The sequence below is a fragment of the Sander lucioperca genome, chromosome 12 (assembly GCF_008315115.2).
Source record: "Sander lucioperca isolate FBNREF2018 chromosome 12, SLUC_FBN_1.2, whole genome shotgun sequence".
In the NCBI taxonomy this organism is placed as follows: Eukaryota; Metazoa; Chordata; class Actinopteri; order Perciformes; family Percidae; genus Sander; species Sander lucioperca.
In genome coordinates, this window is record NC_050184.1 from 32265842 (window position 1) to 32283738 (window position 17897).

Genomic DNA, 17897 nt, shown 5'->3' on the forward strand with positions numbered 1-17897 from the left:
ACAAAGTATGATATAAATAATATTATTTGTGTAGGTCATAAATGGCTGAAAAAGCCAAACATGCAAATTTCATGACAATCCATTAGACGACCCTAGACCCCTAAAACCATGAAAACAGTGAAGACTTGCTGGAGTTATTCTACACAGACCATGCACATTCATTCGTAAATTCCGTCCAATAACAAAAGGGATTAAATGAGATTCTTTAGAAAAGTCCCAGAAGAAAAGACATTTTACGCATCGAAACAGTCCAGTGTCCCTTTTACCCTAAGCCAACTTTAACCTTAATTTAAAGTGCCATGGAGCAAAAAAAGCTGTGACGTGATGATGCAGAGACAAAGTGGAGGCTCCAGTAGGATCATGGGCTGTGAGAGCTTGGACTCTCAGCTGGCTCGGCCTTGGACTTGGCAGCAGCCGCCTATACTGTCGCTGGGAGCAGATGGTCTCCCTCTCAGAGCCAGGCGTCAGCTGTTCACATGAGTACAGGTCGGCCGCCCACAGTTCACAGAGGGAACAACACAGACTCCTGACAGCTCGCTCCCTGACAGGCTTACTGGAACATGACAAACTACCACTGAAGATACTTTTTGTTTCTCTGTTGAAGCTCACATTTACTCTGTGAAGAGATGCATAATCCCAGGTAGGCCACTGCAATATTACTTCTTCATTTCAAGCTTTTATTTTAGAGATGTATCTGTTTTTATTACACATTGTGTTATTGAGCTTGTAGATATTGACAGTCACTTATTGCAGAAAGAATAAAAGAGAAAAAAGAAATAAAAATTGTTCATGAAGTGGGATTTTACTAAAGCATATCATACCAATAAAAATGTAACTATTTCAGTAGTTTTTCATCCTCCAAAGAGCAGTCAGTAATTTGTATTTTATTAGGAGCCTGTTAGAAAGTGTAAGTGTTTGTGTTTCACACTCTCCTTTACGAGAGGACACAGCGTCGAGCTAAACAGGCAAGAGGATCGCTCACCTGCTAAAGCTCCTCTAATTCCATTTGCTGACAGTGAGATCTGCCTGAGCAGCTGATAAGGTCCTTACAGTATTCAACACTGTAGCTAGACAGCTGTACTATGAGCCAACGCAACACAAATCGGGATTCACACATTTACACTTAAACTTCCCTTAGATTCTTAGTCTTCAGTTAAAAAAATAATTGTTTGTATTGATTCATTTCATTTTATAAGTGATGAAAACCTGTTACCAGTGGTGAAAAGTAATTTGTACTTCAGAATTTTTAGGTATACTTGTACCTTACACGTATTTCCATTTTCTGCTACTTCAAACTTCTATTCCGCTACAACAAGAAGCACATTTTGTATATTTATTCACATATTTTATAACTTTGGTCACTAGTTACTTTGCAGATGCAGATAAAAAATACAAAATATAATCAGCAAATAAATTGAGATAGCGTTAGATTAAAATAAGATAAGACTTTATTGATCCACAGGGATAGCAGTATTTACATTATTCAAAATGATTCACCAGCTGTAACATTAAAGTAATGCAACAAAAAATATAATTCAATAATATATATTATGCTGAAATGAGCCATTCTGCATAATTAGTGTTCTAACTTTTGGTGCTTAAAGAAAATGTTGATGCTAATACTTTAGTGCTTAAATAATACATTTGAAATGCAAGACTTTTATTTGTAACAGTATAACAGTACAGAGTATTTCTATACTAAAGTATTGCTAGTTTTATTTAAGTAAAATATCTGAGTACTTCTACCACCACTTACTTTTCTTTATTGATGTTAGAATATCTTGTCCTATCGTTGAGCTGTTTTGTTTTTGTCATATTGTTCAGTAAGATAAGAAAAACTTTAATGTCCGTCAAGAGTGACAGAAATTCTTCTTCAGCTCAAATGACATAAAAATGCATATAAGAAACATAAGGTACATAACTAAACAGTGCAAACAATGCAAAACAGTGCAAAAAGAAGACTGAATGGAGTGGGATATGTTTACAGAGTATCTAACCACATGCTCAGAACAATAAACCTGTATGGCAATGGCATCAAGCCACAAGGCCATATCCTCATCTGTGTCCTGTTCTTGAACAAAAGAACCAGGAAAAAGAGACGTTAAACTCAGAGGGGATCCCCAGCTTCCTTCCCTGGTTTCTGGACAGGAAACTGGTACATGGGAAAAGAGTCATATTCTCTCATATATTCACTTAAATCACAACTTCAAAAGGTTTATAAGTACTATTTTGAAGGATTACTCCTCAGGGTGTTCATACAACTTGATGACTGAATAACTCTCAAGTTGGCATCCAGGAAAATAAACTGGAAAAAAAGCTGATGTTATGTTGCCATGAATGCTGAAACATTCTTCTCTTTTTGCAGGTGCACAACAGGAAACAGCTTAGTACAAGTTCTTCTTTCCCGAGCTTCCTCTTTTCCTGAACGCCACATGCAGGACATTCCGGTTTCCCACCTTCAATGAACAAAGACCAGCCACACAGTAATAGAAGTAATAATAATCCTCCAAGATGGCAGTCACGTCACTCTTTTACTCTGTTACTGAGGAGCCTAGCGCTGGCTTAGCTGAGGTGGACATTTGTACGCTTGAGATTAACATCAAGTATGAAGTCATCCCATCTATCGTCTGCTCTGTTTGCATTTCATTCGGCCTCATCTACATCTTTTTCGGTATGTATTCATGGTCACAAATTATTTTGGTAAGAACAGGCTACACAAAGTTCAACCAGGGGCGGAGCAACGGGGTGGCTTCTGGGGCTCCATCCCCAAATGTTTTCTCAAAAGCCCCAAATCTTTTAGGTTTTTAAAGTAAAGTGCTATTACTTGAAAATGATTGCCTTCGTTTAAAGATTAGTAATGCTGTTTATGTCAAATTCCTTCCCTACCTATGTTGTGTAACTTAAGAATAGTATGCATTTTTACCTCTTTTTAGGTGGTATAAGTAAAAATTAGTAATTCTCATTTCTTGTGTTCGGTTTCAGAATGATGAAGACAGTTAGGGAACAATTTGATATAAAATAGGATGTTGGCTCTACAGGATGATTCTTTTCCTTGGCAACTATCATGTTTTTTCCCAAACGATATACAGATTGTTAGGCTTTCTATTATCAAATGGCTGGAAAAATAGTTCCTATCGCTGCTGTAAATGGAGCATGCCCCTTGGCCCCCCCTAGGTTTGGGCTGAGCCCCGGATGTTTACAATGACTGGCTCCGCCCCTGAGTTCAACATGTCCCTGCTGTTCCTGTTCTCATACCTTTAATGTTTTATTAGCTCACCTGATGATGCCTTAAACCCACAGTGGCAGTGTCTGAAAGCCGTCAGGGTTTTAGGGTGGATAAGCACAAAGCTGGAGGAGGCAGATGGGTAGTCCTCTGTCCTCTCTCTGAATTTGACACAGGCAGCATTAATGAAGTGCCACCTGTTGCACTGTTTGACATCTCAGTGGTTTCACAGCGTTACACCTGACACAAGCTCATGTTAGTTCTGACAGCGATGTTGCATTTTTACAAAGACCTTCTACATTCCAGGTAACAGCAGTTTGTAGAGCTGTATGTTTAGTAATAATGCTTCGAGGGAGATTTAGCCGAAGAAAAGAAAAAAAGCAATATGACGCAAAAGAGTTCAACTTTACTTCTGTCTCTGTTTACACTAAGAAAATATTTGAACACAAATCCAATAAACACAAACTGAGAGCGTGATTAGTGTGTCCTATAGACCTAAAACGTGAGATTATGCAAACACACATGCTGCCAAAGTCTGGGTTTCCAGTAAGTCTCACAGTGTTGCCTGCAAGGAATTTTATGACTGTAAATAATTAATAATTTGAAGGAAAGCAGCAGCTAGAGTAGTGCAGCCAAAGGCAGTACTGTCAGTTTTCAGAGCTCTGAGAACTGATATTTCTCACATAAATAAATGTTAATGACAGATGTTGGAGCTGGACATGAAAACTGGAACAAATTCACTTATAAAATGAATGTCAGCTATGTGTGACCCATTGACATAAGCATGGTCTTCCAAGCATATCAGTGAGATTTCAGTCAAAAGCTGGTTTCAAGCAAGAAACCAGTGAAAGTACTATAGTACTGCCGGTATGCAACTGTATGTTTGTGTGTTTAGAATTTATGCCACAAAATTGTAACTTTTTTAGAGGAGACCTATAATGCTCATTTTCAGGGTAATACAGAATGTATGTATGCTGGGTGCACTAGAACATGTTTACATGCTTTAATGTAAAAAAAAACAAAAAACACATTATTTGTGTAATGTCTGTCTGAATATATCTGTATTACACTCTGTTTTAGCGCCTGTCTCTTTAAGCCCCACTCCTGAAAAGGCTAGTTTGCTCTGATTGGCTTGCGAGAAAAATATGGTGCACCCATAGACTGTATATTAATGGAAGCGCATGTGTGACGTCACCCATTGGTTTGTGGAGATCTGCTATCAGTCGTCGAGTTTGCCGTTACGGGTGCAGCCATCCTGGTTGCGGATGTGACGATTTTAGACGAGAGGGAGGATTTCATAAACTCATTATGAAAATGTTTACTGAGGTAATAAACTTTCTCTTTAGACTTCTACAGAAACCGACCTCGTTTTGCAACCGCACGTGTCGACCGCTGCTGGAATTCAGAAAGAATGCAGGTTTAAGGCACTTCTGCATTTGCAGCACTTCGCCGAACCGGATGCGTTGTCCATTAATATTAACAGTCTATGGGCGCACCTTTGCAAAGGCAGTTCTCAAGCCGTGGGTGGAGATACTGAGATCAGGGGCGGTATAGTCTAATGAGACTGAAGGAATCTGAATCCCATGTTTTCTGATCTTGGCAGCCCACAGAAAACTGACTGGGTTGTCTTATTTCACAGTTTGTGGGTTGGTACTGTAGGAACTCCAGATACCTAAATGAATGTGCACAAGCACTGAACAAGTGCGTTTTACATGATATGTCCCCTTTAATATCCAAACAAAAAGTTTTTCCACTTTACCTTATGATTAGAACACATTTACAATGTAAAATCTCATTAAAAAAAAGGAAAATGTGCAATTTATGTAGAAATCATTTTTTTAAACGATCAAGAGTAAGAATAACCTTTGAAAGCATTTTATTTATTGAATACGCTGCGTTACTGCAAATAGATGATGTAGTCCAGAGTGTGACTCCCATTCAAACAAGACAAAATGATAATCGTTATTGTTGTTGACTCCATGAGTTAGCTTTTTTTCAGTTTTGACACCACACCTTAGATATTTCAAGTACAGTACGCCAAAGTAATATTGTAATAAAATGCTTGCAAACAACGCATTGCACTGATTCAGTGGTCAGTACGCTTTGAAATAAGCATCAAAACTTGTGCTAATATAAAACTTGTGGCTTTATTTTAGGGCTGAGCATATGGTTGTGTTTTGCACTTTGTGAGGACAGTATTTTGAGTTTAAAAGGAAGAATTAATAAGACAGCTTGGCTCTCTGCATTTAGAGTTACAGTCAAAGCAATTGCAAAATACTGTTAGTCATTTTTGGGTTTGTATACATCATTGAATAGTAGACAGGACTTGTTTTTAAAATCAAGTCTAACCTTTTTTTTTATTCCACTTGTCAGGATACCGCTGCTTCAAGATGGTCATGTTCTTCTCTGGCTTCATGTTTGGCTCAGCAGCCGTTCTCCTGGTGTACCACAAGGAGCCCCTGTTGGACGCCCAGTTGGGCTCAGAGACAAAGGCAGGGATCGGCCTGGGAGTGGGTGTGCTCTGCGGGCTGATGACCATGCTGGTGTCCACCATGGGACTCCTCCTCAGCAGCCTGCAGCTGGGGAGCCTGCTCTCCCTCGCCATCCTGGTAGTCATCGGACAGTTTCACAGCATGACTCCAGTGTGGCTGCCTCTCATCGTCATCCTGGCTGCAAGCATCCTCACTGCTCTCTTCACACTCCATTGGCAGAAACTGTTCACCATCATCTACACATCTGTGTTTGGAGCCACCACTGTGATGCTGTGTGTGGATTACCTGGTGGGGACGTTTATGCTGCCAGATCAGGTGTATGATTTGTTCTGTCAAGTCACCCCACGTCCACTCTGCTGGTTTAACTGGGGGATCACTGGGATAGTGCCTGTTATGGGTCTGATAGGTGTGTTGGTACAATGGAGGTTTACCGCCAAAGGAGTATCACACATAGAAGGTGAGTTTTCTGATATATTCAAGTTCTCATGTTAAATATGAGCTCAAAACCCTCTTCTGTGATGTTATAGACTAATGATTTCCTTTTTTTTTTTTTACTTCCCTTTGGATGCTTTCCAGCTGCACACAAAAAACAGAAGAAACATTCCAAGAAGCACAGATATAGAGAGTCAAGGAGAAGACCTCAACCACACCATCGGCGCAGGCCTCCACCACTGAAACGCTACGCTGGGGACGTCCTGGCGCCGGTCAGTGGCCGGGATTCAAATTGATCATTCAGCTTTCTTTTCTTCAGAGAGACAGAGTCTAGCTCTGACAATCAATTTTCTCAATTCCCTCTGATTGCATGAGTAATCATCGTTTAAAATGATAGTAGATGGTCAGTGCAATAACAATGAGTCTTTCTCCTGTTTGCCTTTCAGAGTTATCTCCAGAGCCTTAAGGAGCGCCAGATGGGAACAGGCTCCTCCACCAGCAGCGTCAGCACCATCACACATACTCTGATTGACTTTGACTTTGAGACGGGCTCCATGGTGCCTCTGACTGCTGCCTCCCCTGTTTTTACAGTCTGAAGGAACCCGCCATCAAATATCTGCAACCTGCACATATCCAAGTAATCCATTACCATGTACTGATAATTAAACATACCTTGAAATGTTCATTTTCTACAGACATTTTCCGCTCTAGCTTTAGCTAACCAGCTTCTTCAGATAGCCTAATCATCAATATGCACACAGTGGACTTTGAGACGCTCAGAGATCATCCCCTGAATGATGACAACACAATATACACAGTCATCAGACTTGTGATCATCACTTCCTTTCAGCAGTTTATCTCACAGGATGGGATAATAATCTTTTATTCTCAAAATACTATGTTGTCACACGCAGTCCTGAGACAAAAAGAACCCAAAAGCACGACTCAGGAGGCAGAGGTAGAAGCAAAGAGTCTTTACTTAACAAGGATGCAAACAATCCAGGCAGACAACAGCAAAAAGGGGGCAGGCTGAGACAAAACTGGGTCAAAACTGGGTCAAGATGAAAAAAATCATCGAACAATAAACATAACGCTGGAAAGCTAAGAAATAAAGCACAAAGACAATCTGGCAGAGGGCTAGTGGAAGTGACTGGTAAGGGAGCTAATGAGGGAATAGAGAACAGGTGAGTGGGAAAGAAGTATAAACAATTAAACAAAATGGTGAATTACCAAACAGGAATTCCAAACCATGACATTATGTAGCACGTGTCTAGATTAGATTGGATTGTAATTCTTTTGAAGTTCAAGTATTAGTTATGTAGTAACAATGAATTCATACCAACATATGCAATTCAATTAAGGATATACATCAGAAAAATGGGGAATGTTGGACAATAAACCAATAAAACACTGATGTGACAGGAATACTGTACTGTACTGTTTTTGAGATATTGTCTTATATAAATGTCTGTTAAAGCAAAACTAAAAAAAAAACAGCAGTAATTCACTGGCAGTTATGGTATAATAATGCTAAATGCTAAAAAAAACATTTAGCAAAAGTAGAGACTTATTTTCCCAGTATGGCGAAGGCAAGACCCGCCCTATTCTGCCTCTGATTGGATTACCCTAACAAATCTCTCCTCATGCCTAAACCCCCCCCCCCCCCAGTTCTTATACTGAATCATTGTGCAGGACGACGTTTGTGTTGAATCCCCGGTGGCCTCTGGTGGCTCAGTCGTCACACTGCATCCAGTGCGTGGCCGTGTTCAGAGGGTAGGCCTTCTCCACTGCTTGGTGGTTCTGGTTTACACGCCAGTACTGTGTGCCTTTAAACAAGTATATATGTCCGTTTGTCCATGTGAATGCAGCATTAGGGTTGCTAGGTGCCCCGTGGAAGAGTTTTCCAATAGGTTTGGGATATGAACTGAAGTCTGTCGTACCAATTTCATCCCACTGCCAGTATCCAGAGCCCTGAAATAACCCAGAAAATGAACGAGACATTCAACAAAAACTCTCAAAACAGATAGAAGGAAATATTGTGTTTTGCACTTACTTTGAAAAAGACAAGTTGTTTGTTCTTATTGAAGTACAAGGCTGAGTCAATATCAGCCGGGATATTGGCCAAGCGTTTGGGGAAACCTTGGTCAAGTTTAAAGCCAGTGTATCTCCATACTTTGTCTTCTGTGAAAGAACATGTGAAGTGAAGAAATGCATTCTTTAAACACTGCATTTTAAAAATGTTAAAATCCTGCCAGCATCGTAAATCATAACCTTGTGAGAAACTATGAAATTAATCCACCTTTCAGAAAATAGGACTTGCTGGTCCGCTGAGAGTGAACAGCTGCATTGAGGCTCCCTGGCAGCTCCTTCCACAGTGCAGAGATTAAGATGGGAGTGTTGTAGCCAGAGCTGGACAACGTCCACACATACTGACCACTGAAGACATATGTCTTACGCAAAGGACCTGCAGGGACACAATGCAGGAGAAAACATACAGCTGTAAGTTGTTTAAATATCAAAATACAGAGGCTATTTTCTTTATTGAGTGCAGTGTGGCAGCATCAGAGTCTCTATACCCAACATTATTGCATCCACAGAGGCCTTGCAAGGATCTGGAATAACTCCTGGCAATAACTGACTTGGATTTCTGGATGGAGGAGTCTTCTCTGGCTTTCCTGAAGAGGGAAACCACTGCATATAGCATAAATTGTACTTTAACAATCACACACACACCCTGACACTATGACTCTATTCTGACTTTACCGTATAAAGCCTGGATCCCTTGGATGTCATCTGGATGTAGTTTGAAGTCGGAGCGATATCCGTTGTAAACAGGTCCCATCAGTGCGCTGTAGTATTGTGAGTGGCCCAGGCCTAGAGCGTGGCCAATCTCGTGGGCTGCAACAATCCTCAGGTTGGAGCCGGAGCTCTTCCCCTCTGTCCACACTTCATCGTTGTCGAAATGCACAATGCCTGACTCGGGGGCATCAGCGTGAGCCAAAACATGGCCTTAAGATAAAGTAAGAACTCTTTAAAGTATTGTTTCAATCAAGTGGCATCTTATATCAAAGGTTTTCCAATTCAACATGTGTGAAAGCACCGAGATCAGAAAACTTTCCACGGTTTCTTTGAGACATTCAGAGATTGTCAAGTTTTGAAACATTTTAAGAAAGTTGCTCCTACCTCGTCCGTCAAAGGGAACTGGACACGTCTTGTCTTTTCTGTGAAAGGAGATTTTGATGTCTGCTCTTCCTTGCTGCAACTCCTTGAACTTTAAAGGTGACACATCGCTCCAGTACTTGAATGCACTCTGGATTGCCAAACGGGTCTTTCCTTGACCCAAGTCAGGGGTGTAATTATAGATGCGATAGGTCAGCATCTTCTTGCGCCAGTAACCTGTTCAATTAGGAAACATTAGGTGACATTTTATATGCATTTATCAGACAATGCTACAGTAACAATTATTATCGGACAAAGTATCGGATATGCAATACGAATGCAGTTACCCACCCAGGACTCGATATTTAAGAGATCTGTTATTGAAAGAGTCCTGTAGTCCACATCGAGGTTTGTTCATCATCGCCAGAGTGGCTGAATCTAGTTTACCTGATATTTGCAGGTTTGTCACTTTCTGAAAGATTCTGATATACAAAGAAGAGACAAAAAAATATGACATTTGCACTGGTTCAAATAAACAAACAAACCTGGGGTAAAGGTAAACGAATAAACCAGAGGGAAACATGTTAAACTACCTTTACAAATAGTTCAAATGGATGAAATATGGTCACCTTAGGGCTTCCGCTATCTCCTCAGGTGGATGGTTTTGGCCTTCACTGTCCAGTGGGATGTGCAGATAGTCATACTGCCTTAAATATACCTAAAAAAAGAGCACTAATTTTAAAAGTGGTGGAAAAAGTATTCAGGTCATTTACTTATATAAAAGTACCAATACCATACTAAACAAATACTCCAAGTCCGGTATTCAACATTTTACTTTTAAGAAAAGGACCAAGTTTTAGCATCACAATTTATTCACTAAGCAGACTGTTTCCTGTCATATTACTATTATATTATTTGATCATTATTATGTATTATTATGTATTTTACAGGTAAGCAGTACTTTGACCACTTTATACTGTATAATGATGTTAGGTAGTTCAATCTACAGTAATGCAACCTTTTTTATTATTATGTGTTTGTAAAATCATAATCAGCATTGATATTATCAGAGCCGATGGTTGGTGAACATTTACTTAACTCCCTAATAAGTACGTCATGCCAAAATCACCAAGGTAGTTTTAATCGATTTGAACCATCCAAATGAAAGGTTACAACGATTTGTATATAATATGTTTTACTACTGAAAACATGTCTTCCTCTTTTTGTGAAACAAAATAATTCACTGTAGTATAGAGTTAATTCAGATTGCACAATTTAGTTTGAATAATATTCGATAATCACAATCAGTGTTGCTATACGGAAGAGAATTAGGGCCACATGTGAAAACATGTTTTTGAGTTCTGAGAAAAAAAGTCAGAACTCCGATAAAAAAAATTTCACGTGGCCCTAATCCTCTTCCGTATTACTAGGCAGCTTTAAACTGTAAACAATATTCAGGTCAAAGGCCCAAAATAATGGATAGTGTTCTTTTTTGTGTGAAATTTTGTTGGTTTAAATTCTCAGTAAATTTATGTTTCAGCATCTCAACATGTTCTGCATTTTCTTACCACCGCTTCTGTAAATTCTTCTCTGCTCAGGGCAACGGATGAAGCTGGTGTCAACAGAACAAGAAGCAACATTAACTCCAGCCTATATTCCATTTTCCAGTGTGGGTCTTTTTCCATTACACTGTCAAATAATAACTTTTCAACTGATAAACAAGTTTTGGGTCTCTCTAAGCATCACTGAAGACTGCAGTTCCTCCATCTACATCCATCATCTGAGTATTAGTCCTCCCTGTGGCAGAGCTGAAGCTGATGTTTTAGTTTAGGGATTCAGTTTTTATACCATCAAGTGTCCGTTCAGGACCTGCCTCAAAGCCACATAATAAACATTTACAAGGAATGTGATGTGTGGATGACAAAAACCAAAACATATTTCAGACACCACCAGCATGATCACGCCTTCTTGCACCATCATTTAGAGCCATTTGTCTCGAAGAGTTTAAGAATAACTTCTGTCATTTTGTTTACGTCAAAGGAAGCAAATAAATAAGTATTAACTCGCCCACCATCTACTAAAGGTGACGACTTATAACCAGTTATGTCATTGTGGTGAAAGAAAATCCCACTTTCTTGATATTTAATTATACTTTGTAGGTCAATTATTTTTCAGACGACATGAAAGTCCAACAGATGTACCAGAAATACTGTTATGTTGGTGAAACATGTACAATATTCCACATAAATCTTAACATTTTTCACTTCATGGTTACAGCTGTATGAGGAAAACAACTAACCACACTTCCTCCTTGAGACAACAGCTAATTATATTGTTCACAATGTAGGAGCCCATTCAAGAAAAAACAATGACGCCCCCATGTAACCATCGCTACAAATCGTCCTCTGAATGGAAACAAGAGAACGCCTCATTTTTCTGCTCTAACACTGTGAGAAGCTCATAAAACGTGAGTGGACAGATGGGAACAAGACTCAGACATGCTTAAAACAATTAGTTTCTAAATTTAACCACTGGTTCAATTTTAACGCCACAAACACTAGACAACCCCTTATTTCTCATTAAGGGGTGTTCCTGCCCTAGGTTCAGGCATATCCCTTCTCTTCTGCCAACTTAAACCTGACAATTGATTGTTATTGAAGACCCCTGGGTCTAGTGAGTATTTACGGAAGCAGGACGGTGTACATGTATGTGGGATCAACTCAAAGTAACTAGTGTCCATGTTCATCATAATAAAGGAACATGTCAACAGGTGCAACAGTGTGGCTCATTGATGTATTTTTAATAGTTTTTCTTTGTTTTAACAATGGAGCTCTATGGCACAGAGGAATAAACTTTGGCTACAGAGACAATAGTTGTCGGTAGAAACAATTAATTATTGGTTTTGGTCTTTTTTTTTTTTTTTTTTTAAATGGGATTTGTTGACAATAGGAAAAATATACAATATCACCAAGTGTATAACTTGTTTTCAAAACATCCCATGACACCATGTTTTTCCTGCCAAAATAATTTCCGTTCCATTCAGGAAACTCACAGTAAATGTTAACTCTACTACTAATAACCAATATGAGATAAACATTTTATGCAGCATGTAGTTTTAATTAATGTAATGACTGTATAGACAGCGGCTCAACATCCAACAATCCATCCGATCATTGACAAAAAAATTGTTAATTTTTAGAGCAGACAAGTCAACAAACTATATTCTCTTAAACAGAAAATATTTTATACGTGAGTAATACCTGTTGTGACGAAAAAGGTACAAAATGGAAAGGACAGACACGCACAAAACAATTCACAATGTCTTTAAAAGATATTTATAAATGAGTGGCCTGGCCGATAAGTGTATGAGCAGGAGTCATATTGTTATCTGGAGATCTGAATCTAGAAAAGAGGCCGGTCAGTTTTGATGTGGTGCCTCCTACGTGGACTTTCTGTCAAGATCTGCTTCAAAGGCGCAGGGACTGTGTTCACTTCCAGAGTTCATCATGAATATCAAATAGGTAGAATGTTTAATGGAAGCCATGATCACAAAGCTGCAAGGGTCCCTTCCCTGTCTTGAAATATGTAGTTTGTATGTGTAGTCTGTTCAACTCTTCTGCTTTTTCTTTATTGCTTCAAGAGTCACGCTCGAGCTGCTGTAACTCATCTTGTAAGATCTTAACCCGACCCAGCTTTTCCAACTGATCCTTTGTTGGCTCTGTTATTTCCCCTGAGTCCACCTTCTGCTGCAATTCCTCGACTTGCCGCAGCTTCTTTTTCAGGTTTTTGATCTTCTTGGCCTTTTCGGCTGCTTCTGCCATCGAATCCTTGGGAGACGAGACGGAAGCCGGCGCCTTCGTCTTGTTCGAAGACTCTGCGCTGTCTGAAATGGACACGTTCTCGACAGCGTCGCCCACCGAGTCCACATCCGCATCGTCGTCCTGGTGCTGCTGATGTTTCCGTTTTTCTTTACGTTTCATGTTGCGTTTGGCAGACTTTGAGAGACCGGCTGTCTCACTGTCCCCGCAGCCGGGGATCTTTTGCTGCTGCTTTGTCAGAGCTCCCTCGGACGGGTTCATCCCGGGGGGCAGGTCAGGTTTGCTCTTGAAAAACTTCACAAACTTGTTTTCGTAGCTGAAACAGCAAGGAACAGAAACACAGGATTGAAAACTGAGGTGAGGGGATGAAAATGACTCTTTGCTCAAGAAATATTAAACTCATTTCTAACAAATATGGGCCCATTCTAACTCATCAGAGCATCCCTACTTGTTGCAATCCCCCGCTACTTTCTCAATAACATTAGGATTTACACATTCTGTGTACAACTGTAGGGAAATAACGCCACTTACACCGGCACTTCTTCCTGGGGGGTATAACCATCCTTCACCCGCCTCGGCTTCCTCCATGTTCCATCAGGTCGCTGAGTGGCAGCAATGTATTTCCCTGAAGAGCAACAGGTACACCATTTTAGAGTGTTGGTATATTGGCATGAATAAAAGTGCACATTTTTTGGAGCCAGCAGACCTTTATGTCAGCTGCGAGCTGGCTTTGACTGTTATCAAGACCAAGAACATATATCTCAGCGCTCACTCAAATCCTTTGGAGGTTTGTCAAAACTGCATTCTCTACTCCTTTCATTATTGCTCTGTTGTACGTTTTTTTTCCTGTCCAAGGACTACAGATGAAAAATAGCCTTTTGCCTACATTAATGTGTACTGTCCCAGTCTTTTTTTTTTTTTAAACTCCAAATTACCCTAAATCTGTGTTGTTAAATATTAGCTGGAATTGCACTCAATGGACCTTTTTCACAGCAGACATTTTGACTATTTCAGTGAGTCAGCATGCACAACACCAGGGCCTCTCCTAAGTGGAATGCAGCCATCATTAATGGTTTTGAATACACCTGTGCTTTTCCTACTATGACATGTCAACATGTCTGCTGTGAAAAAGGTCTATAGGTGACATGTTATTGCTATTTGAGAGATGACCTTTATACACATTTTGTTAGCAAGACAGGGAATTTCTGGTCAATTAAACATATGACCAAGTACACTAAAGACATAATCATAAGTATAGGAACATCTGCACCAATATGGTACATTCATAATTTATGTCAACAGAAATATTTTATATGTAGGCTAGGCTTTCATCAACTAATTTACTGCAACATATTGAACAATAATATGCAGTCACTGCAGCACTTCGGAACAACACTATTATAGATTTTATAAATAAATGGCCTTAGTGTTGAAGGGCTGCTGTAAGTTTTTCAAACCACCAGGTGTTACTGTGTCCCCACACACACACACAGAGAGAGAGAGAGAGAGAGAGAGAGAGAGAGAGAGAGAGAGAGAGAGAGAGAGAGAGAGAGAGAGAGAGAGAGAGAGAGAGAGAGAGAGAGAGAGAGTTCGGACAGATATTTAGAAATGCTGTTCGGGTCGGGCTCGGTCACATCACACAAGGCATTGAACATTTAAAAAAAGCTTATTATGTAGGTGAGCCTGTGTTAACGTGAGCTTGTTGCCCCGTGTGCGCTGATGTTCATCTGTTGACATTTCCGAATGCCTTCCTACAGTTGCTTAATAAAAGCGGGCTTTCCACACAAACAAGCGTATGTGTCATTAGTATGAGAAAAAAATGACATTTTAACTGTGTCGGGCTCGAATCCGGCTTGGACATAAATATCTTAATGCCTGTCGGGCTCGGGCCGGGTTCGGTTACTGCTCTGTCGGACGCGGGCCGGACTCGGACAGACAAATGCGGCCCGATCTGCACTCTAGTGGGCACAGGAACAATGCTTTGTGTATTGCAGGTGGGAAATAAACGGATAAGAACGTTGTTCGAAAGTAAGCATTATATGACTTTGATTATTGTAATATGTTTACATAGTGAGGGTGACGATATACAGTACATCATGAGACGATGTCAACCGTCTATTGTGATACTATACATACCGTGGTAGCTATCCCTTCAATATGTCTCGGTATTTTAGACCAGTGGTTCCCACCTTGGGGTCGAACCCCTCCGAGTGGTCACAAGATAAATCTGAGGGATTATGAGATGACTGAAGATAGGAAACAAAAAAAACTCTTTTTGTTACACAAATTCTACTTGTTTTCTTTCTTAAGTCTTTGCTTTTTTCCTTGTGACATTCTCAATAGCTTTACCTCTTCAGTCCTCTAGACAATCCAAATCAACAAAATAAGAGGAGAAAAGCACTGCTCACCACTGATGTATGTGACATGTGATAAAGGTGTGCATGTAAATAAATACTACCTCATTTTAAGGGGTCTTAAGGCAAAAAGGTTGGGAACCACTGTGTTAGACCAATAAGCAGGACTGCTTTGGGACATTTTGAAGTTTTATATAACCTATGCTAGAGCTGGGCAATATATCAATATTTTATCGATATCGTGACATGAGACTAGATAACGTCTTAGGTTTTGGATATCGTAATATGGCATAAGTGTTGTCTTTTCCTGGTTTTAAAGGCTGCATTACAGTAAAGTGATGTCATTTTCTGAACTTACCAGACTGTCTATTATTTGCCTTTACCCACCAGACTGTCTATTATTTGCCTTTACCCACTTAGTCATTATATCTACATTACTGATGATTATTTATCAAAAATCTCATTGTGTAAATATTTTGTGAAAGCACCAATAGTCAACACTACAATATCGTTGTGGTATCGAGGTATTTGGTCAAAAATATCGTGATATTTGATTTTCTCCATATCGCCCAGCCTAACCTATGCATCAATGTAATTAAGTATCGTTATTTGTCGTTTACCTTGAATTATTGATGTCTGGTTATTTTATCCATTAACTGTTTCTCAATCGATATCATGATATAAAATCATTTTTACTCTAACTTGGTCCTAATTAATGCAGGCGAGTGTTACAACATTCTAAACTTATCTTACAGCTAACGTTACTGTAAATTTAATTGGTAATAAATCTGATTCTGAACTCATTACAAAGAGAAATACCTGGTAACGTTACAGTAGTTAAATAGCTAATGTTTGCTAGCTAATGGGGCAACAGGTTTACGCAAAAAGGTAATGTAGCTAATTAAACCACTTATAACCCTAAATAAAGCTACATCAATAACTAAATGAAGAGTGGGTAGTATCATGTTAGCCGTTTAGCATTAGCTAGCTGCAAAACAAAACATCTGAATCAAAAACGTCGTTCAACATGTTATTGTTGACCATCAATACTACAGTTAGAAAGAAATACTTCATTGTAGTTGCTCTGTTAAATGAAGATCGATTTGTTTTAGGCAGACAAAGGTCTGGCACATGCAGCAGCCTTACCAGATTCATCTGTGACATAGGGGGTTGCCATTTTGGTTGCTCCGCTCCCCTCACTCGGTCGGTCGGTAACGTTAGACATTCACCTAGCTTTGCGGTGTCCACCAAAATGTCCCCTCGCTCACTTTGATACCACACGGCAGCGAAATACAACTTTTTCAACTCTTGCTTCTCTCGAGAAGAGAGCTGTCATGGCAGCTTCTACAGACGGTTATTACAGTGAAGACGAAGCGCACGACAGCTAATGCTAACCAACGATCGCTGAACTGTGTGTATGTAGCTAGTGTGTGTATAATCGGGCGGTAAGGGAAGGCAAATCGCGCGAACCCTTTTCTTCAACTTCGGAAATGACGACGTGGATTATAGGTTGCCAGCTTTGTACAGTCAACGGGTATTGATGTTACAGCTTGTTAAAGTGGACAGCATTGCCCTGGAATGTGACTGAGTATATTTACTCAAGTTCTATACTCAACTACAAATTTAAGGGTACTTGGACTCTACTTAAGCCTTTTTTCTTCATGCTACTTTCCACTTCTACTCCACTACATTTAAGAGGGAAATATTGTACTTTTTAAATTCATTACATGCATACATACAAATTAAGATTTGTGCACACAAAACATAGAGAGCTTATAATAAATAATGCATGATTCCAGCTTCACAAATAATAATAATAATAATAATAATAATAATAATAATAATAATACGTTTATTTGATATAGCACCTTTTACAGACCAGTCACAAAGTGCTTCACACGATAAACATTTGTAAAAATACAGTATGATCCAACAGAAAATAAGAAAGGAAAAAATAATTGAAAGACCAATAAAAATAATTTATTATTATTATTAATGTATAGGTTTGTACTGTTGTGTCACTTTAGGTTGTGGGTAAATGTGGCGGCATTTTCACTGTTTTCAGAATTTTCACCAATCAATCAATCAATCAATTATCAATTAACCAATCAATCAATTAAAATAATCATTAGTTGCAGTCCTATACAAAATAGTTCCACATCAGCCAACTACAACAGTGAAATTCTGCTTTTGCACAAGTAATGATAATTTAATGAATTTATAATAGTAAAATGGTCACAGGGGACATTTTTCTGCATTGAGTGCTTTTACTTTTGATAGTTCAGTAACATTTTCAGTGCAGGACTTTTACTTGTAACAGAGTATTTTTTTTTATTAGTACTGGTATTAGTACCTTTACTTAAGTAAAATATCTCAATACTTCCTCCCCCACTGTTTGACATATTATAGCATTTTAGCT

The 17897-nt window shown here is 39.3% G+C and overlaps 3 protein-coding genes across 4 annotated transcripts; 1 reads left to right on the plus strand and 2 right to left on the minus strand.

Annotated features, from left to right (window-relative positions):
* The first annotated feature begins 370 nt into the window (after positions 1-370).
* On the plus strand, positions 371-7574 carry LOC116043482 (transmembrane protein 198-like). 2 transcript variants are annotated; one of them, XM_036007802.1, is made up of 6 exons: positions 371-640; positions 2366-2417; positions 2449-2671; positions 5597-6172; positions 6292-6419; positions 6594-7574. In XM_036007802.1, exons 3-6 carry the CDS (start codon positions 2512-2514, stop codon positions 6741-6743), a joined length of 1014 nt encoding a protein of 337 aa, XP_035863695.1. In that variant the 5' UTR covers positions 371-640; positions 2366-2417; positions 2449-2511; the 3' UTR covers positions 6744-7574. The 2 variants fall into 2 exon arrangements, with proteins under 2 accessions (XP_035863695.1, XP_031146019.1); XM_031290159.2 differs by having other exon boundaries at positions 2366-2671.
* Positions 7575-7804: 230 nt separating this feature from the next.
* On the minus strand, positions 7805-11966 carry LOC116043481 (matrix metalloproteinase-19-like). The gene is made up of 9 exons (XM_031290158.2): positions 10875-11966; positions 9936-10024; positions 9658-9788; positions 9331-9543; positions 8911-9156; positions 8724-8822; positions 8447-8611; positions 8201-8328; positions 7805-8118 (listed from the first exon to the last, which is right to left on the minus strand). Exons 1-9 carry the CDS (start codon positions 10989-10991, stop codon positions 7879-7881), a joined length of 1428 nt encoding a protein of 475 aa, XP_031146018.1. The 5' UTR covers positions 10992-11966; the 3' UTR covers positions 7805-7878.
* Positions 11967-12221: 255 nt separating this feature from the next.
* On the minus strand, positions 12222-16979 carry pym1 (PYM homolog 1, exon junction complex associated factor). Its single transcript, XM_031290160.2, has 3 exons — positions 16625-16979; positions 13656-13749; positions 12222-13440 (listed from the first exon to the last, which is right to left on the minus strand). Exons 1-3 carry the CDS (start codon positions 16701-16703, stop codon positions 12942-12944), a joined length of 672 nt encoding a protein of 223 aa, XP_031146020.1. The 5' UTR covers positions 16704-16979; the 3' UTR covers positions 12222-12941.
* Positions 16980-17897: the final 918 nt, after the last annotated feature.

Excerpts from the sequence above, each read along its gene's own strand:
- LOC116043481 (XM_031290158.2), bottom strand. The coding sequence starts at position 10,991 with ATGGAAAAAGACCCACACTGGAAAATGGAATATAGGCTGGAGTTAATG. Across the intron at positions 8,823-8,910 it reads AGGGATCCAGGCTTTATACG|GAAAGCCAGAGAAGACTCCT; the intron begins GTAAAGTCAGAA and ends TTCCCTCTTCAG. Across the intron at positions 8,329-8,446 it reads CAAGTCCTATTTTCTGAAAG|AAGACAAAGTATGGAGATAC; the intron begins GTGGATTAATTT and ends GTTCTTTCACAG.
- LOC116043482 (XM_031290159.2), top strand. The coding sequence starts at position 2,512 with ATGGCAGTCACGTCACTCTTTTACTCTGTTACTGAGGAGCCTAGCGCT. Across the intron at positions 2,672-5,596 it reads CCTCATCTACATCTTTTTCG|GATACCGCTGCTTCAAGATG; the intron begins GTATGTATTCAT and ends TCCACTTGTCAG. Across the intron at positions 6,173-6,291 it reads AGGAGTATCACACATAGAAG|CTGCACACAAAAAACAGAAG; the intron begins GTGAGTTTTCTG and ends GATGCTTTCCAG.
- pym1 (XM_031290160.2), bottom strand. The coding sequence starts at position 16,703 with ATGTCTAACGTTACCGACCGACCGAGTGAGGGGAGCGGAGCAACCAAA. Across the intron at positions 13,750-16,624 it reads CTATGTCACAGATGAATCTG|GGAAATACATTGCTGCCACT; the intron begins GTAAGGCTGCTG and ends GTTGCTCTTCAG. Across the intron at positions 13,441-13,655 it reads CCCCAGGAAGAAGTGCCGGT|CTACGAAAACAAGTTTGTGA; the intron begins GTAAGTGGCGTT and ends TTGCTGTTTCAG.